This window comes from Protopterus annectens, chromosome 4.part0 (assembly GCF_019279795.1).
Source record: "Protopterus annectens isolate FY-2018-M chromosome 4.part0, PAN1.0, whole genome shotgun sequence".
Classification (NCBI taxonomy): domain Eukaryota; kingdom Metazoa; phylum Chordata; order Ceratodontiformes; family Protopteridae; genus Protopterus; species Protopterus annectens.
In genome coordinates this window covers 1,421,654,453-1,421,681,163 of record NC_056733.1, presented here as the reverse complement: position 1 = coordinate 1,421,681,163, position 26,711 = coordinate 1,421,654,453, and the positions used below count along the sequence as shown (strand labels likewise).

General features: G+C 42.4%; 1 protein-coding gene across 2 annotated transcripts in view; it reads left to right on the top strand.

Annotated features, from left to right (window-relative positions):
• The window catches only part of SEPTIN8 (septin 8), a 1,286,408-nt gene that overhangs the window by 843,842 nt on the left and 415,855 nt on the right, over window positions 1-26,711 (top strand). For both annotated transcript variants that reach the window (XM_044069252.1, XM_044069253.1), the window contains exon 9: window positions 24,653-24,843. In XM_044069252.1, coding sequence (XP_043925187.1) covers window positions 24,653-24,843 — 191 coding nt within the window. The remainder of the gene's footprint in view (window positions 1-24,652; window positions 24,844-26,711) is intronic.

Genomic DNA, 26,711 nt, shown 5'->3' with positions numbered 1-26,711 from the left:
CTTCCTTGTGCCAGGAAAGGAGAGTCCACGGAAGCCTATAGTAGTCCCATACAGGCTAAACACTTTTATTGAAGGTTCCAACATTCAAAATTAACCTGGATCTTAAGGATGCTTTTCTCCATATACCTATTCCCTGAAACCTCAGATGCTTTCTCAAATTCAATACTGGGGGTTCCACAATCAGTTTACTAGGCTGCCCTTGCCCTTTGAGATTGACTGCTCTACCCAGAATTTTTACAAAGCACCTGGTTTAAGCAGTTGCTTGTTGCAGAAGATTTTAATTTCCTTGACAGTTTCATGTTTATGGTAAATCTTACAACTGTCTTTTCTGATGATAAATAAAAATGCTGGCAGAAAATTTTCTTTTCAGTAGACTGAAGTTTAGCCGCTGTGTTTTAGAATGCCATGTTTCATAAATAATCTTATGAAACTTTTACATAATGGTACACAACTTAAGATTTTTTTCTTCCCTGACTCTGGCTACATATAAAATGTATCCATTCGTAGTTCTTTAAAGTAGCTCTATTTCTGTATCTCTTAACCTCAGAGTATTAAAATATTGGTTACTACCCTTTGCAGAAATGAAGGTTTTCATAGGTTGTCTGTAGATGTTTTAATGTTGACACTTTGTCTTAAACCCAAGTTAATATCCTTTTTGTGAGCTGCCAAAGACTAACACATTGTTTGAAGTAAGGTATCACCATTTGAGTATCATTGCGCAAGTACAAAATATTTAATTTTCTGTGTGTCAAATTAGTAGTACATAATAAGACAGGAGTGAAACTACTTTTTTAATTGGCCATTACTGTGAACATAAATACTTTGTATTTTTATAGCCTAACAATATAACAGCATATTTTAGCCTAAATAAAATTCTCTCTTATTGTAAGTAATATTTCAGTCACTGTGCTAATGACTTGTCTGATATAATCTCAGTTTTGACTTATGTGTTACATTGCCTTTGGAATAGTTGCAGAGTTTCAGCTTCTGCATGTACTATGTCTCAGACTAAACCACAGTGCGCGTTTCCCAGAACTCGGGCAGTCTATCCCTGAACTCTACAAATAGTTGTCTTTTACATGGCTTTGGACAGGTCTTTTTTCATCTTTCTTACCTTATGGAGGCATTTCAATAGCTATGGTGCTTAACAATGTATATACATGAGCAGGTCCATCTTTTTTGCAGGCTCTAACTAAATATGCTGCCTTTTTAATTTACCCAGGACATCCATTTTTATGACTGTAAGGAGCAAATTTGGAATTGCACAAAAAAGACATTACAGCTTTCTGCCATTCTTTTCTTGTTAGCCCTTGAAATTGGACCATTACTTTTCTGTTTACCTTGATATGCAGAAGACTGAGACTCATCAAAGCGTGCTAAAGCAGTTACTTGCATTATGTGGAGGTAGTTTACATCTCGTGACTTGTACAACTGCTGTGGTATGAATTAAAATAGTTTCCATGGTCCATCCTCCACCCATTCCCTTCATAAAAGGTATTTCTTCCCTCCAAAGGGATGGTGGAGGGCTCACTGCATCATTCAGTAGTAAACTGTCCACAAGGTGACATTGTTAAAATGTCTGTTTTTCAGGCTGAAGTGGTAGTACAGTTAGAACCTGGTTTTACTTTTGCCTGTTTCAGTTCCTTTTGGTGAGATTTGGTACCTGAATTAGACGAAAATGTATTACTTTTCTGCTCAGTTTTCAGCAGCAGTGGAACAGTAACTAAGTGCTTTATGTCCACTATGGGTGTGTTTTTAATATATTTATTTTACTCTTTACTAACTGAAGCTTTGATTCCTCTTCCTGCTTATGTTCTACTGTATTTTTAGACTGGTGTTTAAAATTTAAATTATTGTAAAAGTCTGAGTTTGCTTTATTTTTAAGACTAATGGTTTACTCACCTTGCCTATTGTTATATTACCCAAAACTGCCTGTTCATATTTAGTCCATATCTGTTGTTACCCAAGTTTACAATTGCTACAATTAATAACATCTTATGTCTCTCATAGCTAGATGTCTTACAGAATCTTAATGTACTATAAGTATGTAACCCATAAATCAATCACCTTTTGAGTCGGCAATTTCAGTACATATGAATGTACTGTGTCAATACCATACCAACCCTGCTGTTTAGTATTTTCAGTGTCAGATTTGCTTTTAGTGGACATGCAATAATGAGCTACAAAATAAAGGATGTTATGAAAACCTCTGGGCCTTTGGATAAATACAAAATGACATGTCATAGGTTCATAGGATGATACTAGGATATTGGCCCTTATAAGCCTAGCCAAGAATTTCGCCCATGCTCCCTCAAAGTCAGCACCAGTTTCCCCTATCCTGCAAGGACACAGATGGGATCCCAGGGGTGTATTTTCTGTTACCCATCCAGGTTCCTCTTAGAGTGTTAGAGAGGTACTCTGCTTGACATGGAGAGGGAGTCTGTTCCACAGATGGGGAGTCTTTGGGACACAAATCTATCCCACCAACAAGTTCTATTAGTGTCACAGACGAGGTTAAGGCCTTGCATGCGGGTTGCATGAGTGGAGTTTGACTTACAGATATGCAGCAACTCCATCAAGGCCGGGTCTGAGATGGCCTTGTATGCCAGACACAGATCACCTATGAGCAGTCTATACAAGACTGAGTAGAGGGACAGGGCTTTTAGCGGATCTGTGTAGGATAGGTGTTTGAGACAATAGATTTTCTTGGTCAGGAATCTCTGTGGTCTCTCCAGCTGCTGCATGTGCTTGGCAAGGTACATACTGAAGGGAGGAATTGTACACGATAATGGGTCTGGTAAGGGAGGAGTACAGGGATGTTATGACCTCCATTTTTCCTGGATGAAATGTCCTTATTTATGAGGTTGGCCATATAGAACGTACAACGGAGGCAACGTGGTAGTCAAAAGTCAGGTTGCTGTTTACTGGGTGCCCAAGTCCCTCACGACTGATTGCGTGCGTAGTATGTTGTTATTAATGTGATAATTAGCGGGGATGCCATTTTCCCCAAAGGGGATAATGATGCATTTTTAGGCATTCAGTTTGAGGCCTTGCTTCTGGTGCCAGTCATTAGTTTGGGTAAGACCCTCTTGAAGGATGTTCACATCACTAGGGGAATTTAAGACAGCACCCAGCTTGCAGTCATCTGCAAACTTGGTCAGCCACAGACCACTGGTTTTGGCTTGCACCTCAGAAAAGTATATCCCAAACAATAGAGGCCCAAAACCAATCCTTGGGGTACACCGCTCGTTGCATGTCTACTATTAGAGGTGGCTTCCCCTGTTTTGAATGAATGGGTTCTATCAGTGAGCCAGTTAGCTACCCATCTGGTAACGTATGGGTTGATGCCTAGCTGGGAGAGTTTTTCTGTTATGCCTGAGTGGGGAATAGTGTCGAAGGCTTTGGCTAGGTCAAGACAGGCAGTGTGCATGGTCTTCCCCTCTTCCATGGCTTTGGTGACTGTTTTGAAGAAGTCATCCAAATTTAACAGGCATGATCTCCATTTGACAAAACCAAACTGTGTGAAATGAAGTGTTTGGAGGCTGCCATTGCCCTTGTTTATAAGGTCCATGATGATGTTTTCCATGGCCTTGCAGATCAGGCTAGTTAGGCTGATGGGTCTATAATTGCCTGGGTCAGTGGATGCTCCAACTTTGTGTAGAGAGATGACAATGGCTGTCCTCCATTCAGCTGGGACGAATCTGGTGCTCAGACTTTGGTTGAATAGTGTGCCTAATGGAGCTCAGTGCTCATGCCCGAGCTCATGTAGGATACAGCCAGGGATGTTATCGGGTCCCATGGAGACTGTATTTTTTGCCTTTGAGAGGGCATTAAAGACCTGCTTCCTGGTGATTAGGGGAGGGGGGTCAGGTGCTGGGGGTGTCCTGGTTTACTGATGGGGGAGACGGGGGGTGGTGATGTTTTCACTGAACCTGTCTGCCAGCAGGTTGGCTATATATCTATGGCGTCTGTGTCTGTGGTGTTACTGACCACCAGTTCAGAGCAGATTTGGGTGTTACCTTTGAGATTGCAGACCTATGTAAAGAAGGCTTTGTAATTGTCCTTAGTGGATGTGGCCAGTTTGGACTCAAAGTTAGGCTTAGAGGATTTCACCGGTGATCGTATTTGCTTGTTCAGACAAAGGAGAGATTGCTTCCAATTTAGCAACTGCTCCTTTTTGGCCCTGGATAGCAATTTTTTTTCCTTTTATTATAAAGTTTGTTTATTGCTGCTGTCCACCAGACAGGTTTACTCTTCCTTGAGGAAGATGATTTTGTCCTATCATGTATTGCTGAGTCTGTACAGCTGTGTAGGTGCTCATATAGTCTTTTAGTGTAGGCTTGGACATAAGTGCTAGCCAACTGAAAGGACGTTGGCTGTGAAGCTGCTTATACCTGCTTTGAGGAGATTGTAGTCAACTTTGGAAAAGATTTTTTGTTTGACCCTGATGCCGGGGGGGGAGGATATGATAACTTCAAAGGTGATCACTTTATGGTCTGATCTTACCAAGGAGGATGACACTGTAGGGGTGCTACAATGTCTACTCATGTTGGTTAGGGACCAGGTCCAGGATATTTTCACCTGTCATAGGGGTGTCAACCTGTTGAGGCAATGCGTTGGCATTGACAAAGTCGAGGAATCTCTGGGCGTTCATGTTTGGCTAGAATAGGTCTTCCACTCTATGGTTGGGTAGTTAGTCACAGTCACCCAGGATCAGGGTAGTGGGTTGAATCTTGATGGATTAGAGTAAGTCCAGACAGGTGGAGTGGGTGTCCTGTTTGGGGATCTGTAGCTAGCTATGATTTGAATAGGTGTTTTGTCAACAGTTAACTGCACTTGGAGTGTCTCCTGTGCATCATGTCTTTTTTTCTTTGCTTGCATTTTCCCATAAAAGCATCAGATATTTTTTAGTAAACATAAATTCTGATTCACAGTACCGCAAGTACATTGTATGCCAGTTTTATTGTTATTCATTTGTTAACCAGGTAAACTCACTGAACACATGCCTCTCTTGCAGTGACCCAGGATCACTTAGTTACACAGTAGACAAGTGGAGATGGATGCAATCAAACCTTGTGCCCTGAAAAACTAGAAGAAACTCTAATATTTCAGAGCCTTAGTCATCCATGTTGTCAGTAAAATAATTTTCCTTTAAACACTAAAATCTGAAATGTGTATATATGTATTTTTTTACCTTAGTGTCCCTGGATTCAAAACCCATGAAAAATCATACAAACTTATGTAGGTCACTTGTACGATCTCACATGCTATGTCAAATCTGTATTAGTTAAAGCAGCAGAAGTCAATTACTGCATCAGCTTTAAATATCACTTTAAATTATTTTAGTGCAATACACTTTAACTGCTGCAGTGGCTTGTACTGGTTTCCTCTAATCTCTCTTGTGTAGCTTTGCTGGCCACTGTGGACTGGGAGTCACTCATCCCCTTCAGGTGTTACATTCGGCATGGAGCAAGCATCCATTATGGGTAATGGAGACACTCCATGCGGGTCTTCATGGGGTGGGTGAGTGGCATCCCGTCTCTGTTTTCCAAACATCTCTCTATAAAGAAGGAATAGAAGGTTAATCATTGTGACCATAAGAAGATGGTTTCTGTGGCAAAAAATGATGTTGTTACCTTAACTTGGAGTTTATTGCTTTCTACATCGGGAAAATGAGAAAACGGAAAGGAGATTAAGATGTAGGATATGTGAGCATTTAAGGGATATTCGGTTAGGCAAAGAGACGAATGCTGTCGCTAAACACTGTAAGGAGTTTGAGGGGCGTGACTTTAAATTTATGATAATTGATGTTTTAGACATAGACCCAAGGGGTGGCCCCTGAACCCTACAAATGGAGAAACAAGAGGCACTATGGCAGATTAAAACTAATGCGATAAACTGGCCAGGTATCAATGATGCTCTATCCTTAGCCTGTTTCTTGAAGTTAAAAGCATTAACTAGATAAATGAATTGATATACATTTTTTTACGTGTTTATATAATTTTACATTTTATATGGACATATGTTTATTAATAGCAAATTTACCTATGCTGTTTTGACAAGGGCATGATTTTTGGGGATTGGTAGGATATTTGCTGTACATTTTAGTGTGTTTTTTATCATGACATGGGTTCTGTGGGTGAATTGTACTGTGATTGTTGAATATTTATGAACTTTATGAATATTTATTACACTGTTTTATTTTATTGGTTCAATGTTAATTGGGGGTGGATCTGTCTGTTTAAATTGAGCTCAGTAACAGTTTTCTAATTTCCTTGAAAAAGTCTCTGATTCACCAGAGACGAAAGCACTTAGAATACTGTTTATACCTTTTGGATTTTTATGTGACTACACCTTTTGTGTGTTTTATTGAATGAATTCTTGGATAAACTGTAAGTCGGATTTTGTACCTGAACCCACTGCTGCTGTTTTTGTCATTTGGAGCTATTTCAGCATGTCTATTCAGGAAGACATTCTAAGCCCCACTTGCATCATGTTTGATGAACAATTTATTTTTTTCCCATTTTTATCCATAATTTTGCTTTTGGATTCCAGGGCTTGTATGGGATTGCATTTGTCACCATGATTTATGGTGGCAGCTCTTATGTGAAGTCCTGTAAAATCACTGGTGACTGTAGTGTAGGGATACTTTATATGACTTGGCAGACGTAGCTTGCAGATCAGTGCCAAGAAGACCCAAGGCCATGATCTTTGAGAATCAGGGGAAATTTTCTTGCCTGCTGACTGTGAGAGTTTACTTCATCCATTGAGATTATTACTGACAATGTGACTTATTTTTATTTCACCCATTGTTAACCTAGCAGGCATACTAGGCACAAATGCCTCTTTTTAAGAGTGACGTGGGTACACTGTCTGGTTAAGTGACTTGGCTTATCCCTCACAATGTGAGTTATTGCTGTGAGAACTGTGCATTTTCCTTTGTTGCATTAATAATTAATAATCAGATGTACTTCTGTCAAGAACCTTGCTTTCCTGGGAGCCATCATGAACTGCTTATGGTGGTTTGTGGTACTCACCTTAGTTTAAGACGCTCAATTTTTGCTGTCTTTCTAAAAGTTTATGTGGCATCCTGTAGAGAAGTAGAAGCTCTTTCCCTATGGAACCCTACCTAATAAGGTACCTTAAAAGACTTCTCGGCCCACCCTTGGAGAGGAGGTGAGTGCGTGTTGCAGCTGCTGCATCATTCCAAGTAATAAAGTATTTGAAGTGAACCGGACCATTAGGGTCTTTTTCAGGCATCACAATAGTTACATTAAGCAAAATAAGTTTGAAGTACTTAGAGGAAAATCAAGTAAAGGCTGCCATAAAACTGAAGGCACTGCAAGCTCCATATAATGTACAACAGACAGAAGCAATATTAAAAGGGGGTGCTACAATAAAGAAGCTGCCATAGTAGCTAAAGCATTTTAGATATTCTATTAGAAAGATGTAAATGTTTAAACATTATCATAAAAAAGAATCAGAAAAATTATCCATGCTAGCACACCTTCCACTTTCTTTTCCAAGGTTTTCCAAGGTGCAGTAGTGGAATGGACTTCATTATTGCCTCTGGCATTTAGAATGACCTTGTCTTTATCAGTACTCTGAAACTGTTTAATTTCAGTTATCATTACAAGGCTTTTTCTGATGCATCAAATAACTTTTAGGGAGTATTGTGGAAGCAGTGCCAGCTGTTGAAATCTGGCCATGCAAACAAAAATGTATGTCACTGAAAGGCCACCTGCAGTTTGTCAGGTCTGGGCAATTTCTGCACTTATCCTTTATTTAGCCACTTCCCAGCACATTTCCCATTGTATTAGATATCCTTAAATTCTTTCTTCCTCTCTACTACAGACTCCTTGACTCTCTGTCCTTCCATTTTATTGTTGCAGTATTCATTACAATAGGATCCCCTGCCAAGGGCGGCCCAACGTCTGGCCAGTATACCAAAGCCTTTAGGTTGCTTTAAAGTATGCCGCACATTCATAGGTTGGTACTAGGCTATCAGCCCTAGGGCCTATACAAGCCTAGCCATAACAATTCCCTGGCTATTTCTTCCCACACTATTTACTTCCCTGGACCCCTGCCTAGCAGGGCGACTGATGTGTGATCCCCGGGGTGAATTTCCTTTCTCCCATCCAGTCATTAAGGTTCCTTTTGAAGAGGGCCAAAGAGACACTCTGCTTGACATGTATGGGTAGTCTATTCCAGAGTTTGGGGTTTCTCAGGGTCAGGAACCTATCCCTCCAGCATATTTTGTTTATTGTGATGACAAGGTTTAGATCCCTGGAGCATGTGGCTCTGAGGGATTGGGATTTCTTTAGGTGTAACATGTCCAACAGCTCTGGGTTTGACATGGTCTTGTATGTTAAGCAGAGATCGCCTCTGAGTAGGCGATATGCGACAGAGTATAGCTGGAGTTTTTTAAGGCGGTCAGCGTAGGGCATCAGCTTTAGGCCTGTGATTCTTTTAGTGAAATATTTCTGTGTCCTTTCCAGTTGTTGCAGATGTCTTGAGAGGTACATACCAAACGGGGCGTTGTATTCTATAATGGGTCTAATGAGGGTTGAGTACAGTGGGACAATGACCTCCTTTTTTCTGGATGAAAAGCCCTTTGTGATGAGGTGTGCCAAATAGAAGGATTTCCTGACTGTTGTGGCGATGTGGTTATCGAAGGTGAGACCACTGTCCACCTGTGTACCTAAGTCTTTTATCACGCTTTTGGTATTTAGTGTACTGACACCTATATGGTAATTCAAGGGTACATGTTTTTTCCCAAAGGGGATAATTATACATTTCTTGGCATTGAGCTTGAGCCCATGGCTCTGGCACCAAGCATCTGTATCTGTAAGGCCCTTTTGTAGAGTATCCACATCATTTGGGGATTCAATAATGGCTCCCAGTTTGCAGTCATCTGCGAACTTTGTTAGCCAGAGTCTCTTAGTGTTGGCCTGTACGTCAGAGAAGTAGATGCCAAACAAGAGCGGTCCCAGGACTGAACCCTGAGGTACTCCACTTGTCACTTGACTGGAGTTGGATTTGGAGTCGGCCACTTTTACAGTGTGGGTTCTATCAGTAAGCCAGTTAGTAACCCATTGGGTGACGTAGAGATTAATGCCCAGCTTAGTAAGTTTATCTATGATTCCAGAGTGGGGAATGGTGTCAGAGGCCTTGGCAAGGTCTAGATAGGCTGTGTGAACCACCTTACCCTTGTCCATGGCTCTGGAGACTGATTTGAAGAAGTCACTCAGGTTCAGGAGACAAGATCTGCCCTTCACGAACCCAAACTGGGTGGGGTCCAGTGTTTTAAGTTTGCCAATGTCTTTGTTTATAAGCTCCTTGTGTAGCGTAGGGCATAAAGGTAACATCCGTATATTCCATCCTCAGAACATCTTTGCCACCAGTCCAGCTCCATCCCTTGTCGGACAGAACACACGTTCCATTGCTTATTCACCAAGCTGTTGCAGGTAAGTCCTCCATTTGGAGTGGTTTGTATCTTATCTTCTTTTTATTGCTTGTGGGGTTTCATGTCATCCAAGAAAGGTAAATGCCAGTGTGGGAAACAGATTCCCATAAAGACTGTCAAAAACAGTGCTTGTTCTGCCTTGGTGCTTCCCACGACCATACTTCTTGCTCAATCTGTCAGGCTTTTGCTCCCAACACCATCCATAGTAGGCTTTATTCTTTGGCTTTGTATCTGGTGAATCAGTCTTATGTTTTTAGCTAAAGACACAGTAACAGGAACTTCCCACTCCAAGGGGCAGCCGTCTATGAAGAAGAAGGCCAGGAAGTGTAGGCCGGATTCCTTTGCTGTATAGCCTCAGCCAGATGCCTCGCCTGAGGTGAGTGAAAACCTGGCTATTTGGTCGTATCCATCGTTGGATTCTTCGGCCATCATCAGTTTAGAGGCCGGCGGGAGTCCGACTTTAGACACGTCCTTGAAGGCCTTGCAGACATCCGCATCGGATATTCAGGGGGAATTGTAGTTGATCATTTCCAAGGGGCCTAGCAGTGTTCCTCAAATTTTAGTCAGGGAAGAAGTTCCTACTTCAATTATTGAATGCCGCCTGGAGTCAGAGCCTTCTACATTTCATAAGGTGGACATCCCCTTAAAGAAAAAAACAGAAAACTAAACATATTTCTCCATCTCCTAAGGGACCCACTGAGTGAATGGCAAAGTTTCACTCAAGGGTTGCTTTGTTGGCTTTTAAACTCCTTCAGGGTGTTTCTACTGCAGCTCCTTCTTGGTCCTGTACTCCTCTTAAAAGATTAAGGGAGCAGGATTCCTGTGGAGGAGGCAGATTCAGATGAGGAATCCCTTGCCTACGCCTCTCCTTTAGATTATCGGTCAGAAGAAGAGAAATCTACTAATCCTGATGCTCCTTTTGAGGAAATTTCTTTTGGGGACACGATCTCTAGAATGATGGAGTTTTTTTTTTAATTGGGATTGTGCTCCGGTTTCTGAAGTACAGAAAAGGTATTATGAGCTCATACAGATGGGCTCTCCCAGGCTTTCTGCTATACCTCCTGTTCTGGCAGCATTGTTGTATGCCTTTTCTAATGCTTCTAAGCCTCCTGACTCTCAGCCCCCTGGTGCCAAGAAACCTGATAGGTTTCATAGGGTGCCTGAGGGCTGTAAATTTCTCTAATTGCCCTTCTGCTGACTCTTCGGTGGTGACTGTGGCTTCTGACAAGCCATCTCAGTTGCTTACATCTCCTAAGTTATTGCCTTTTGACAAAGAAAACAAAACTATGGAAAGGTTGAGGAAAAAGGTTTACACCTCTGCTACCTTAGCTTTTAGGGTTGTCCATTATCAGACCCACATGTCCAGGTACATGTTAGCTGTTCTTTTCTGGACGTGTCAGATAATAACCTTCCAGACTCTGAATGGAAGACTTCTGCTCTTTCTGTGTTAGGGACTTCCTCCCAGATGGCTCATCATTCCATCAAGTGTAGTTATGATGCAGCAGATGCTTCCTCTAGGTCTGCTCCCTTTGGGTCTGTGATGAGGATATGTTCTTGGCTTCATCCTTTGCCTGATGATATTAAGGCTAAGTTGAGGGATGCTCTTCTGAATAATAAACACTTGTTTGGCAAAGCTGCTGCTGATTTAAGTCCCTTCAGGATAAGGCAAGGCTTTACAGGAACTTAAATGTGTTTTTGTTTCTCCTGTATCTTGTTTCAGAGAAATTACCTCAATAAACCAGCCTTTGTTCATAAGCAATCTTGCCCTCACCCAGGGTAAGAAAGGTGGAAAGCAGGATCTTCCTGCTAAATCTGCTCAGACTTCTGTGCCTCCGAGGTCTCTCTCCTGATAAACCAGGTGCTGTCTGACAATCCTATTCTTCCCAGACACTTTCCTTTTTGTCTTCGCCTTTCTCTATCTCTTCCTATTTGGTTACGGATCACTCAGGACTCCTGGATTCTGTCCATTATCCACCAAGGGTATTTTATGGTTTGGAAATCTCTTCGCCCTTTTGTGGAAATTCCTCAACTCCTCAGGAACAGCCGTCTTTCTTTCCAGGGGTACCTCTGAATCTCTTGACTCGGGGGACTATTCAAGAAGTTCTGGTTTCCCAAAGGGGGAGGGTTACTCCAGACTGTTCCTAGTATCCAGGAAAAAGGGTAGTTGGAAACCAGTTTTAGATCTACCTCATCTAAATACTTTTCTGAAGAGTCCCTCTTTTCGAATTTTGTTCCTTCAGACTTTGTTCCCTCTTTTGCTTCCTCAGCTTATGTGGTGTCTCTGGATTTCAAAGATCTTAAGGATGCTTAACTCCAAACCCCAATTCATCCCCTTTTCAGGAAGTTTTTGTTTCTGTGTTGCTTCCTAGCATTTTCAGTTCTCTCCTTTGAACTCTGGCCTTTCTACTGCCCCAAGGGAATTCACCAAATGCCTTGCTCCTGTGATTGCTTTTGCTACTTGGATGACCTCTGGTTTCAGGCATCCTCTCCAGAGGCCTTGTTGCAAAATCTTCACTTTGCAGTCTCTCCTCTGCAGAGCCTGGGATTCACTATAAATCTCAAAAAGTCCTTTCTGACTCCTTCTCAAGATCATGTATTTCAGGGGTACAGGATCCAGCCTGTTCTTATGCTGGCATCCCTGCCTCCTCCCAAAGCCCTGTCATTTAATTATTTCAGTACCTCTTCCTCTCATCTCAGTAACAACAAGGGGATTTCTGAGAGCTCTGTGGTCCTGTGCTCCCTTTTGCCAGACTCAATATGAGAAAACCTCAGTGGTTTCTAAAGTCAGTTTTGCTTCAGCATTCTCTTCCCCTCAATTTCTTGGTTCCTCTTCTTCCATGTCTCAAGCAGGAACTTCAGTGGTGAATTCAGCAGTTGACTGTCAATCCAGGGATCATTTTCATACACCTCTTCCCTCACAAGGCTTTTAGGAGTCTGGCTTCAGTAGAAAGACCACATCAGCATCAAGATGAGAGCTCTTCCACTGGCTCTTCAGGCCTTTCATCCTCTTTCTCCCCAGGACCTCCCAATGTGTTTACAAAGAATACCACACTGATGTGGCATGTCAAGAAACAGTTGTTGGGGTGGGGGGGGGGGGGTAAGGTCTTATCTTCTTTGTCAGTTAACTCTCCTAGTGTGGAAACTAGCTATCTGGATCCAAGTGACTCTTCAGGCAGTGTGCATTCCTTCAGGTCAAAACATTTTGGCAGACTGAGTGTGTCCATAACTCAATCACATGAATGGATTCTTCATAGGGATGTGTTTTCTGGACATTGTCCACCAGTGGGGTACTCCTCAAATGGATCTTTTTGCCTCCCTTCTGAACAGATAACTTCCTCTATTTTGTGCCAGAGTCTCAGGTCCTCTGGTTTGGAAGGTTGATGCCCTCTGTTTTCTTGGAAGGGGATGTGTCTTTATGTTTTCTCTCCCCTTCCTCTCATTCCAACACTCCTGTTCAAAATTCAACAAGATGCTCCCCTTTTGACTGAGACAGCATTGATTCACTCTTTTTCTGCATTTAGCCAGGGGCAATCATCAAAGTATTAGTTCAGAGGGTGGACCTACTCATACTAGACACGGGGTCTCTCATCCATCCCCACTTTTCCATTCTTCAGCTGATATTGGGGGTGATAGGATTTTGATTCCACATAAACACTTTTTTTCTGAGGATGTGCTTAGGGGTTCTGCAGGAGGCCAGGAAATCCTACTAATTCAAATGGAAGAGGTTTCCTGTTTCGTGTATTTCTCGTAACCTGGATCCGCTTTCTGTAGATGTTCCTTTGGATGTTCTTCATGTTTCATTGTTGCAGTCATCACATTTGGGTTATCCCTGCCAGGGTAGCCTTCGGCCGGCCCGAATACCAGAGACTTATTAGTCTTTCTGCGTCGGTTGCTGTCGCTTGAGGACTGACGTCAGGTTGTCAGTGGTATAAAGTAAGGCAGCCAATGCCATTACATCAGTCTTTCTTGCCGTGGAGCCCGAAGCAGAAGCAGTTCGCACGAGTGCCAGTCATCCGCTACCCGAGTTTTCATTTCCGAATTGAAGTTGAAGTCTTCTAAAGCTAAGTACCCCTTGGGGATAATTTTTTCTTGCTCTAACCGATGTCAGAAAAAGTTAATAATTGTCTCGCCTGGGAAAGCAAATACCATACAGAGACTTCCATTCTTACTGCGTCACTTGCCTAGGCCCAGACCATGACGTCCCCCGTTGTTGCTTCTGTGCTTTGTTGAACACCAGAACTCTCCATCATTGGGCCCCTTATTGTAGCCAGATATTTTCGTTTACAGTCCTCGAATTCTGATATGGCTTCGGTAAGCCATCTGACAGCAGATCTTCTGAAAAAACGTAAAGATAAAGACAGAGACAGGCCACACAGGTCCAAACCTTCCGAAGACGCTTCCATTAAGCTAGTCATCAGTCCACCGGTACTCAGTGAGGCACTTTCGCAGCCCCTGATGCCTGCTTCAGTTGATTCGCAGGCCGCTACCGAGACCCTTTTGGAGTTCAGTATGCCGCAAAACTCTTCTTCGTCTAAGGATCCTGCGGTCATCTCTGCCTTGGATGGGTCCGGAGCTGCTGAGCAGGCACCAGCTTTCAAGGAAGTCCTTCGCACCTCCGAATCACGACAAACCGATGTCTTCTTTCACGACTACCATTCTTTCAAAAACAACAGTTCCTTAGGCCCAAGGTGCGAACCACTCCCAAGAAGCCGACTACACACTCTCCGGCGCCTGCTACCTTGCCTCACTCTCAAATGCTTAAAATGGCAGAAGACCTTATCATGCTGATCAGGGGACGCCAAGCTACCCCTTCAAAAAGGAAAGAGATCTGTCCCCAGTAGTTTTGTCTGAACAAGAGTCAGATGAATCTGATGCATCTGACTATGAAGACATGCAGCCCCTCTCCACTTATGAGGATTCTGATGCAGAGGAATCCATTCCTTCAGCCTCTCCCCCAGAGGATTTTTCCTTTGGGGAAACCCTGCATACTTTAAGGGAGCATTTCCAATGGGAGAGTCAGGACTACCCTCAGTCTAAAAAGAGACTCAGGGAATTCCTAGATCTTCCACAACACAGACCCTAGGCCATCCCCCCAGTCCTGGATGTGGTGGATGATGTTTTCCTATAATGCAGCTTGACTCCTAATGCCCTACCTCCTACTCCCAGAAAAACAGGAACTACAGAGACCCTGACTCGCACAAATATCTTTTTAAAAATCCAACAGCTGACCCTGAGGTCATTTTTCAAGGGCCAAAAAGGATTAAAGCAAACTCTGCTAAGAATCTCACCCCCTCAGACAGTGATTTCCCGAGCATTGGACAGATGGGGTAAAAAAGTATACACCTCAGCTACTCTTGCTCTCAGGGCACTAAATTGTCAGTTCCATATGCTTAAATATCAGCAACATACCTTGGAACTCAAACAGAAAATTTCCTCCTTTTCTGCTTGGGCAGAATCTAAAGATTTGCAAGACTTAATGCATTCTGCAACTCAAGTAACTAAACACACCTTGCACTGTAGTTTTGATGCTCTAGAAGCTTCTTGCAGGGCAGCAGTCACTGGATCTGTCATTAGAAGGCATGCATGGCTTAAGGAACAGCCCCTGCTGGATCATGTCAAATCTAAATTGTTGGATGCACCCTTGCACAAAGATAACTTATTTGGCACTAAGGCAGAAGAGGTCTTAAAAAAGATGGAAGAAAAAGCAAAATCTATGCAAACAGTTAAAGATTTCTTACAGGTCCAGCCTTCTAGGTTCAGCAGGCATTTTCCCTCCAAGCAGTGGTCCTTTCCTGCTCTGAGTAAACAGGCCCAGCCTAGAACCCGTGGAAACAGACCCCCCCCCCCGACACCAGCCCCAGGGAATACAGAGATCTAAGCAGTGGACTCCCTCCACTTCAAAACCAGGGAGTTCTAAGCCACCCCCTTATGGTAAGAACTCACAATGACTCACCTTCTCCCAGCCTCTTCTCTGCCCACCTTCACTTACTCCTAGGAGGAAAACTCTCCTATCACTCAAGCACCTGGGCCACCATTACCAAGGAACAATGGGGTTCTGAGCATTGTGTCTCAGGGATACAGATTTTCCTTCCACACCCTTCCAACCCCAAAAGGGTTCCCACATTTGCCACTAAATCAGTGGGCAGAGGCTCAAAAGCAAATCCATTCCCTGTTGAGTGCAGTAGAGCACATTTCTGCAGAACAGATAGGCCAAGGCTTCTACTCCAGACTTTTTCTGGTGCCCAGAAAAGGGGGCACCTGGTGCCCCATCCAAGATCTATGCATTCTAAACACGTTCCTGGTGATCCCAAAATTCAAAATGCTCACCCTCAAGCAGCTGCTACCCATGCTTTCCAAGGATGCTTGGCTAGCCACCTTGGATTTAAAAGAGGCCTACCTCCACATTCCTGCCAAGGAATCATGCAGAAAATATCTCCGCTTCAGGGCAGGATCTCAACACTTTCAGTTCTCTGTGCTTCCCTTTGGCTTATCTACTGCTACCAGAGTTTTTCACAAAATTCCTGGCTCCAGCCATTGCCTTTTGCAAACAAAGAAATATTCAACTTTACCCCTGCATTGATTACTGCCTCATTTAGGCGGACAGCCAGGAAAAGCTGTTCAAACACCTGGCCTTTGTAAAGAGTCTACTAACCTCCGTAGGGTACACAATCAACTAAATGAAATCAAAACAAGTGCCCACCCAACGTATAATCTTCCTGGGAGCTAGTCTGGACACAGCATAACTTACACCAGAGAAACAAAATTTCCTGTCAGCCTACTTCTCTCATCTGGCCACCAGGCCCCAGCTTTCTGCAAGGAAAATCCTTCAAGCTCTGGGGTTCATGGCATCTTGCATACTCCTCATTCCATATGCCAGACTGCATATGAGGAAACTTCAGTGGTACCTAAAGAGCCTTTGGTGTCAACACTCTCTCAAGACCTGGAAACTCTTCTACTTATAATTCCTTGCCTCAGAAAGGAATTTCTTTGGTGGGCAACGGCATGCTCCCACAACAAGGGACTGCCCGTCTCCTCACTCCCTGCCACCTAGACCCTCACCACAGATGCATCAGACTACGCTTGGGGTGCACACCTGGGCGGCAGGTGCATACAGGGCCAATGGAGCCCACAGCAAATCCCCCTGCACATCAGTCAAAAAGAGATGAAGGCTGTACAGCATGCCTTGATAGCTTTCAAACCCCTTCTCTCTCCAGGGGTTTTCCTGATGAAAACAGACACCACTGTGATGTGGTACATCAACAAGCAGGGGGGGACTCATTCCTATCCTCTATGCAGGCTGGCCCACAGCCTCTTCCATGCAAATACACATGTTAGCACAATACCTACCAGGCTCTCTCAGCAATCTGGCAGACCAATTAAGCAGAAACTTTTTGGACCCACACGAGTGACAGCTCTACAGAAGTACCTTCTTCCTAATAACTCAGAAATGAGGAACCCCGAAGGTCGACCTCTTTACCTCCCACACCAACCATCAGCTCAGCAAATTCTGCACCAGGGAGCATCACTGCATGGCTTGGAAAGTGAATGCCCTGTCCTTCTCCTGGGTCGACCTCTTGGTCTGTGCCTTTCCTTCCCTACCTCTCATCCCCAGGGTTCTGATCAAAATAAGGGAGGAAAAACAAAGGACCATTCTTATAGCTCCAGACTGGCCCTGACAGCACTGGTACCTCTTGGTGCGCAGCCTGTCCCCACTGCCTCCATGGCATCTTCCTCAGATTCCCACCCTCCTAATCCAGAGGGTAGGGGAGTTCATGCATCCCCAATTGCAGACACTCAGTTTGGCAGCTTGGCTTATTCCCTAACTCTGAACCAATCCATCCGTGAGGCCAGACGCCCTAGCACCAGAAAGTCTTATGCAGATAAATGGAAAAGGTTCTGCACCTGGATCCAGGCTAAGGGGGCCAATACAGCACAGCCCTCCTTCCCTCTCATCCTGGATTACTTAGCTGACCTACTACACAGTGGTCTTTCGTTCTCCTCCATAAAAATTCATGCCTCTGCTATTTCTGCTCATTTTCCCACTGAGCAGCCCCTTTTCTCACACCCTTTGACCAAACAGCTCCTGAGAGGGTTTATCAACTTGAGGCTCCCCAGAAGGGCACCAACACCAGCTTTGGACCTTAACTTTGTCTTGGAAAAGCTCACCCTGCCTCCTTTAGAACCAGCTTCTTCTGCAAAGCCAAAATTTCTCTCCTGGAAGATGGCCTTCCTTCTGGCCATCACTTCAGCCAGAAGAGTCTCTGAGCTGCAAGCACTCATGGCTGTGGAACCCTTCATCATCTTCCATGCAGACTGGGTATCCCTCAGAACTAACCAGTTGTTCATGCCCAAGGTGGTGTCCAGTGTGGCTCTCAACCAATCCATTCATTTGCCCACCTTCTTTCCTAATCCCCAGAACAAGGGGGAAAGGATTCTTCACTCTCTAGATGTGCGCAGACACTTCAGATATTATCTGGACAGGACTAAACCTTTCAAAACATCTGATCAATTGCTGGTTAGCTTTGCTACAGGAGCAGAAGGCAAAGCCATCTCCAAGCAAACCATTTCCAAATGGATAGCACACTGCATCCATTTCTGCTACAAACAGCATGGTAAGCCTCCCCCCAAGGGGGTCAGGACACACACCACCAGAGCAGCCTCCACCTTTGCAGCTTTCTTCAGAGGAGTCCCCCACCAGGTAGATCCTGGAGGCTGCCACCTGGACATCTGTTCACACTTGTACCAAGCATTACCACCTGCCTCTCTTCTCCAAATTCAGGGCAGGGTTTGCCTCTGCAGTCTTGCAGGGCATCCTAGCCAGCCCCTAGGTTCCTTGACTGCCTCCACCCATTTCCTCAGCTTTGGGAATCTACCCAAATGTGATGACTGCAGCAGTGAAACACGAAGAACATAATACAGTTGTGTACACTTACCATAAATGTAGATGTTCGAGTGTATTCACTGTTGCAGTCCTGGGTTTCCCTCCCTCCATCCTCTTTTTTTTCCTTCTCCTTTTGTTACCATTCTTCCTTGTTCTCCTTTCCTTACAAGGGATATATTGGCATTTATTTTGCACTGGTGGGGTTCTTCCACCAGAACTTAGTCTCCTACCGTGGGGGCTCCTGACAGGTTAGGGCAAGAAAAACTGATGTAATGGCGTTGGCTGCCTTACTTTTTACCACTGTCGACCTAACATCAGTCCTCAAGCGACAGCAACTGATGTAGAAATACTAAGTCTCTGGTATTCGGGCCAGCTGAGGGCTACCCTGACAGGGACAACCCAAACGTGATGACTGCAACAGTGAATACACTTGCACTTCTACATTTATATTAAGTGTACACAACTGTACTTTCTCTGTTATATGTGTGAATTGCTCAATGCTGGATTGGCTTATTCTTGTGTTAAGGCCCACTTACCATCTATTTATGCTTGTCTACCTTTTTTGCCTTCTTTAGCTTCTAGATTTGAAGTTAAACGATTCCTTAAAGGCATCCTTCATCTTAGGCCACCCAGGATGCCTGTTCCTCCTCCCTGGGATCTTAATTTTGTTTTAGAAAGATTGGCCCAAGCTCCTTCTCAGCCTGCAGCCTCAGCTTCTTTGCAACCTCTTGGAAGACTGTACTTGTTAGCCCTTACGTTTGCCAGATGGGTGTCTGAGCTTCAGGTCCTTATGGCTTGGCTCCTTTTTTGATGTTTCATAAGGGCAAAGTGTCCCTTGCATACTAATCCTCCTTTTATGCCCAAGGTGGTGAATGAGTTGTCTCTTCATCTGTCTATTCATTTGCCCACTTTTTCCCTTCTCCACAGTGTCCCAGTGAGAAGGTGCTGCACGCATTGGATGTGCACAGACAACTCAGATTTTATTTGGATAAGACTTTTTGTAGCACTCTCCCTAGTGTAAAGAATACTGCAACAGTGAAATTGAAGGGCATAGTACAGTTGTGTAAAATCCTACCATAACAGTAGATGTTCTTCTCTTCACTGTTGGCAATATTCACTCCCTCCACCCTCTGGTCCATTTCTCTTCTGGCTGTACTGATTTCCTTTCTATTCCCTGAACTGGCATTCGTACTGGGGCTGTTAGTTCTGAAGATTGTATGTCCGGATGTCACCTTTATGTCATAGCTATGCAAGGAGCATACGTGTGATGTAGAGCATGCCTTAAAGCAACCTAAAGGCTTTGGTATACTGGACAGACATTGGGCCGCCTGTGGCAGGGGATCCGCATTGTAATGTGTACTGCAACAGTGAAGAGGACATCTACTATTATGGTACGATTTTAGACGACTGTACTTTCTGAGAAATAGTATTTCCTTACATGTGCCTTAAATTGACCCACATCCAGCTGCTTCAGCTCCATCCCTCACTTGATAATACTGTGCATACATATCCTGTCTTCCTTTACAGTTTTCACTGTGCGCATATCAGACTCTGCTGTTTCTCCTCTTGCCTTTATTGTCATACCATTTTTATAAAGTTCTTCTAAGATTCAAAATTGACTTCTCCATCTGGCTTATGAACTAAGCAGACCACTGCAAGATCAGAAGCAGTATCCTTCACGCCACTGACACCACCCATTTCAAACACATGAATACTTCAGTAGAAATTGCCTTGCCTTTATTTCTTCACTGTCAAAAATGCAGCATTCTAGTACTTGGCAACCCCTACCCCATCAGCTTAATATACTGTCAATGGACATCATCTGCTATTTTTTGAAATATTAAAAGACTGTGTAATGTTTGTATAAAACGACCTTCCATGTAATGCCTATATAGCTGCTACAATCCACAGAATACATGGAGTTGCTTATATGATCCACCCATGGGTTTAACAGCAATGTCAGGAAGGAAACTGCCCACCAGTTTGCAGTTTTATCAGACTAGTAGTATAGTACAATATTCTACCTGTTCTGGAACATACTTTTGTACCGTTTGGTACACTTGATGAAGGATGAGAGATTCTCACAAAGAATGAGAGCACTTCGGGGCTTGTCTTTTAGCAAAAACCATCACGACTTTTGCCTTCTTCTGCCTGATATGCCAAATATCAATTTACTATTTCAAACTCATTGCTAAGAATACTCTCCAGTGACGTGAACATAAGTGCACAGTTTGCTTCAGTAAAAATGCATATCTGCTATACAGACGTGACGTTTTATTTCATGTGGAATTATCTTCCTGTCTCGTTTAAATTTAGCCCATCAATCCATACCTTCAGGAAGGAACTAGATCACTGTATGGGCACCCATAGTTCTACTATGGGATATGGGGCATCAAGCTTCTCAATGGCCAATAGCTTATTCACCGGACCTATGAGCCTATCAAGTCTCGGTCTTGCACCTGATAGCTTAATTTTCTGCTGCCTATATTGAAAGTTATTCTAACTCCTAGACATTTTTTCTTCCACCTTCTTCAGATGTGTATATTCTCCTTGAAAGCCTGTAGTTCACCCCTCAAAAGAATACATGATCTTATCTCCTGCTCTCTTTCTCTAATTGATTTGTCGTTCATGCCATAGCAAATATGACCCAAGACTGGCACCTTTGTTCTTCATCACAGCAGTGTAGGAGCATGACTAGCAGGTTTACCTTACCTCCATCCTTACAGTGATATCTGGTACCTTTAATCCCGCGGCACCTCACTGATACTGACTTTTGTATTTGGCCAGTCAATTTTTAGCATTCTGAAAGTCCAGTAGACTATCCGTTGTCATTATTTTAATGATCTTCCCTAGAATAGAAGTGAGACTACCAGTCCTGTCTAAACTCCACTTTCTAGGAATAGTGTGTGCAGTTGTACTTGTGTTTCCCCAGCATCTCTGCATTGTGTTTGAATGCACAGTGGGATTAGATCATCTGGACACCCCCACTTTTTACGTCCCTAAAGTTGTATGAGTATTTTTTTTTTCTTCAGGATGTTAAACCAAAACAATCCCTATCCTCCATACACTTTTCCATGTCATCTTCCCTGTTGCTGTTTTATGAGATGCTTTAAAAATATGTAATATTTGTTTCTTGTTGTCTGGTAATCGCAAACAGCACTTGTTTTCTTGTGTCTTGGCTTATCCATCATGGTTCTGTGTTTTTTTTTTTTTTTTGTCTGATGAACATGCGCCCAGTCTGCACTTAAGTACATCTCATTCCCTCTAGGGCGACTTGCTATTTTTAACCTTAGCTGTTTTTTCTTTATGGTTTTCTCATAGGGCGTGTTTCTCTTCCTGTGCAACATTCTGTTTTATGCTTTGTTGATTGTAATTAGTCATCCTTTTTAATGCAGTCTTTAGCCAGGCTTCATTGGCCTTCTTTTCTTGGTACAGGATTTGATTCATTGATGCACCTCTATGGTTCCTCATAGAAAATGAAAGTCAATGGACCATGTGGCCATTTACTGCTTGTCGGTACCCATCCTTAGACCTTAACCTTGTTTTTGCAAGGAACAATAGGCCATTCATGCCTGGGGTGAATTTATGAATGCCCTTCCAGTTGTCTGTTTTTTTAAAGGTAGAGCATATGTCACATTGTTTAATCTGGAGTAGAAGTTTGTTCCAGAGAATGGATAGTCATGTGATCAATCTCCACTGTGATTTGTTTATTTGCTGAAGCAGGTTTGGATGCCTGGTCCCATTTTTCCCTGATTTGTTTGTTTTGTGGAGATATAAGAGGTCTTTGACTGTCTGATCCCTAATGGCCTTAAAAGTAAGACACATATTGCACATAAGGTGTCTGTAAAACACTTAATACAGGTACACAGTCTCCAGCCTTTCCTGGTAGGCCTGTGATCTTTTTTGTTAGGATCTTCTGGTGTCTGTCAAACTGCCTAATATGTCATATAGGATGCATTCCAAAGGGGCATTCTGTGATGGGCCTGAACAATGCACAGTGTAAAACGGTAAGGTCTTCTGTGGACAGAGATTAGATAACTTGTGATCAACTGCACCAGCTGAATGGATTTTCTAATCATTGTTGTAACATGGTGATCAAAGCAGAGGAAATTATCTACCCCATGTTGCAAGGTCTATTTCAGCATATCCATTTTGGAGTGGTTTGTTTGCACCATAAGCTGGGTTGAGAGATAATTTACCAAATGTAATTTTGCACGTTTTAGCATTTAGTTTTAGCCTAGTTTATGTGCACTCACTATTAACATGTGTAAGTTCAAATTGTAGCTTCTGCATTCCAGAAAGGTATTTGAGGATGACCTCCAGTTTACAATTGTCTACAGACTTGAGATTCCCATTTTTGATGTGGAGATCAGAGAAGTATATGACAAATAGTAGAGATCCTAGTATGGATCCCAGAGGGACTCCATTGGTTACTTCATACTTTGAGGATGCACCTACCTCCCTCACTGTGCTTGCTCTACCTCTCAGCCAATTTGCTATCTACCTAACTTCCTAGGGCTTAGTTTGGAGCACAGTTAGCTTGTCAATTATGTTAGCATGTAGTATGGTATGAAATACTTTGGTGAGGTTAAGATATGCTGTATGGAGAGCATGACTGCTGTCCATGGCTTGTGTTGCTATCTCAAAGTTTACCAGATTAATTTTACAGCTGGTTGTCAAGTCCTATAAGATTTTTAATATTGTAGTTTATCAGGTCATTTATGACCTGTTCCGTGGCCTTGCAAATGAGGTTCATCAAGCTCACGAGTTTGTAATTTCCAGGGTCGGCCCATCCTTGTGAAGTGGCATCACACCTGCTGTGCTCCATACCTTAGGGACAAAGCCAGTGAGAGTGTAAGAGCAAGTCTACCAGCACATGTTTAGTCCTGTTTAGCAGATAGCCAGGCATGTTATCAGGTCCCATGGAGGTTGCATTTTTGTTTCAGAAAGTGCCTTTAGCAGTTGTTCTTTTGTGATTGTAAGGGGGATTTGAGATCCTTTGGAATGTGTGGGTTTTGGATAGTTCAGCCCATCAATCTGCACTGAATTTGTTAGCTAATAGATTTGCGATATCGAGTGGATTTGAGTAGTTGGTGCCATTTTGAATAATTTCATAGCAGTGTTTAGTGTGATTTTTCTAATTTCCTGATGTAAGTAAAGAAGAATTTCTAATGATCCTTGCCTTCCAGTGCTAGTCCAAGGTCATGGGATGGCTTTGTTTTTCTAATAGTATTTTTCAGTCTGTTCAATAATTTTTTTTGATGTTGACTTTGATTTATGGATCATTAGTTTTACTGTATATATTCTAAGAAGCATTTTTCTTTTATCATATTTATTTATGCATGTGGACCACCAGGGTTTTTTGATCTTGAACTTTCCATTTTGTTTGGTTCTGATAAGGTCTTTCAGGTTAATACACTTATTTAGGTGAGTGCAGAATTTACTTGTGTAACTACTAGACGTAATCATGTCAATCTTTAGGGTTACAGTTCTCCTTGAATTTTGAGCCTTCATCATAGAGTTGCAGGAGATTGTTACATCTGAAGTCTTTGAATGCTGTGATATTTACATCTGAAGATTTGGGGATTTTGAAGGGGAAGGTTACCAGTTTATGGTCAAAGTTAACTGGAAGATAGTTCGTATAGATGCTGTATTCATCCAGACCAGATAAAGGATATTTTGTCCTCTGGTTGGGTTCTCTGACTATTTGGTCCAGAGAGTTATTGTTTATGAAATCAAGGAATTTGGATGAATAACATAATTTTGAGGTATAGACATCCCACTTTATCAACGTCTTCTAAGATGATGATACTGTATATTTTAAGTTTATCCAGTATATTTAGAAATTGAAAGTAGTTTTCAAGGGTTATCAGAGGGGTCCTGTAACATGCTATGATCTGATAGTTGGTTTTATTTACTGCAGTCCACTGTCTTTTGCAACTGCTGTCATTGTTGCTTGTGCTTTCTGCCAGTTACCACTGAATATTTGCCACTTTTTGAGAATTATTGTTATCCTGCACTCATTGTCTGTTTTAGTTGCAGGTACTGCAGCCTTTGTCTTGTTATCTTTCTGCCTGTTGCATCAGCTCACTTTTGTTCTGTAAGTCAAACTGTGTGTTAATATATTTCCATTTAAATTGCTTCTGTAACTGTGACTTTCACTGTGTTTGTGTGGCCTAGCGTGTATTCTTTTTTTAACTTGGCAGGTAAATATAACTGTTCAGATATGAAAATAGCAATAACTGCTTTAGGTAAAAAAAAATCACATTCAAAACTGGTTACCCATTATTTGTTCCACTTTGCAGCTTCATGAAAAATTTGAACACTTGAAGAAATCAAGTCAAGAAGAAAAGAGAAAAGTTGATGAAAAGAGGAAAGAGCTAGAAGAAGAGATCAATGCTTTTAACAGAAGAAAAGTAGCAGTAGAAACCTTACAGTCTCAGTCACTACAGGCCACTTCCCAGCAACCACTGAAGAAAGACAAAGACAGAAAGAAGTAAGTTATGTGCATCCAGTTTTTGTTTGAATGTTCCTTCATTTAAATTCCTCTGTATATTTACAAGTTTGTTGCACAGCACTTAATAGTCACATATACATTTGCTTTAAGCAGTACAGGGAGACTGACTGTACGTGGAGTGAATGCATGAATTATTGATATGCACAGTGTATTCCACTAGTGTACCATTCTTCACCTCATTCCACTTTTTAGCAGAAACGGAATACATCCATGTATTCCCAGATCAGGAGTCGCTTCCCACATATATGCAGTGAAAGCACAAACTGAGAAACTATTTACAAGAATCTTGCAGAAAGTGTTGCACGATAGCCTTTGAGGCAGTTAGTGGTTGTGGGTATGCTTGCAGCCTACGGATATTTTATTTTTTCTTTCTGCTTCTTGTTGAATGTTTAACCTTCATAACTAAACCATAAACTGCTAGTTGTTGTGCTAGCCTTTGATTTGCAAACTTGCACAGGAGTTCTTGCATAGCTTCATCTAAATCTCCATTGCTGGTTGGTGTCTACCCTTGTTTTATTGAGATTTAAAGTTCTGCAGCTGAAGTGTCTAAAGCATTAACAAAAAATGAAAACTTCCCAGTTCAGTAAACTCTTAGGAGGGCTCTGGAGGCTGCACCCTCCTCTGTCTCATAATAAGCTATCTCTTGAAATTGAACAAGCTCTGAGAAAAAAAAATCATCCTTTCCTTTTCCTGTGAGTTTCCCAGCCTCAGAAATAGTATAAAATAGTATGGGCAGCAAAGCAGCACTCAACACACTGGTGTCAAAAGTTCAAGACTTTGTTGAAAGGTACACTAAAGTCATATGTCAACAAAACATGATGTGACAAATTGCATAGAGTTCCAGTACCAGAAGCCTTTTCTTGTCCTCTGTCTTGAAATCTGTGGCTTATCAAACTGATGGAAAAGTTGAAAGACGTACTTGGCTCTTACCTGTTGTAACTTGTGCTTTTATAACAAAATAACTCCAAATCTGTTCACAGACTCTGTATATACCAGCACCATGCACGCAATGAAGTTCCAAAACCTCCGTTTATTAATAAAAGTTTAAAAAAAATATAAAAAACCTTTTACTTTACAAATAAGTTAAGCGCTTTCATCTACTCTGTGGACTTCATCAGAACAATGCATTATAGCCACAGTAAGTTTAAGTATAAGCATCGGCCAATCACGTACATCATCTCCTTGTAATAAATTGAATGAATTCATCTAAATTTAAAGTGCACAGTGCTTAATTTCCTTGTCGATTGTCTTTTAGTAAAAAACATAACAATTCTGTTGAAATATAACATCCATATACATTTATATACCATTCTCATAAACATCTTGCAGTTTCTTTTGGTTGACAGTTCCGGGCACATCAGTGTTTAAACTTGTGCTTTTATGTTAAACTAAGTCCCCCCTGATCATGTAGTCTGCAGTTTGCTTTGTAATGTGCACTGACTTACCTTAAGGATTTACTGTGTCACGTTTTCCTGTAGGACTACCCGATTGCCTTGAGAATCTCTTTTATCTTCATTAACAGAGATTGTTTAAGGTCCTCTATATACCCGATATGAAGCCTTTGGATTGCTGAATAACTTTTCATTTGGCAGTGTATTATCCATATGCGTCTCCACTTCATGATCTGCCTAAACGGAGCTGACCTGAATCTGTGACATTAATGACCAACATTTCCTTGAATGCATCTCAGGAGTTGGCTTCTTGCATCTTTGTACAGAGGCTGAAGGCAGAGCTTTTAGTGGCTTGAATTCGAATAACAGATGAATGGAAAAAATCTGTTTATGTGAGTTGGGGGAATGAGGTGAAGTGCCTTTCTGCCTGCTGTGCCATTCCATGGAGAGGATACG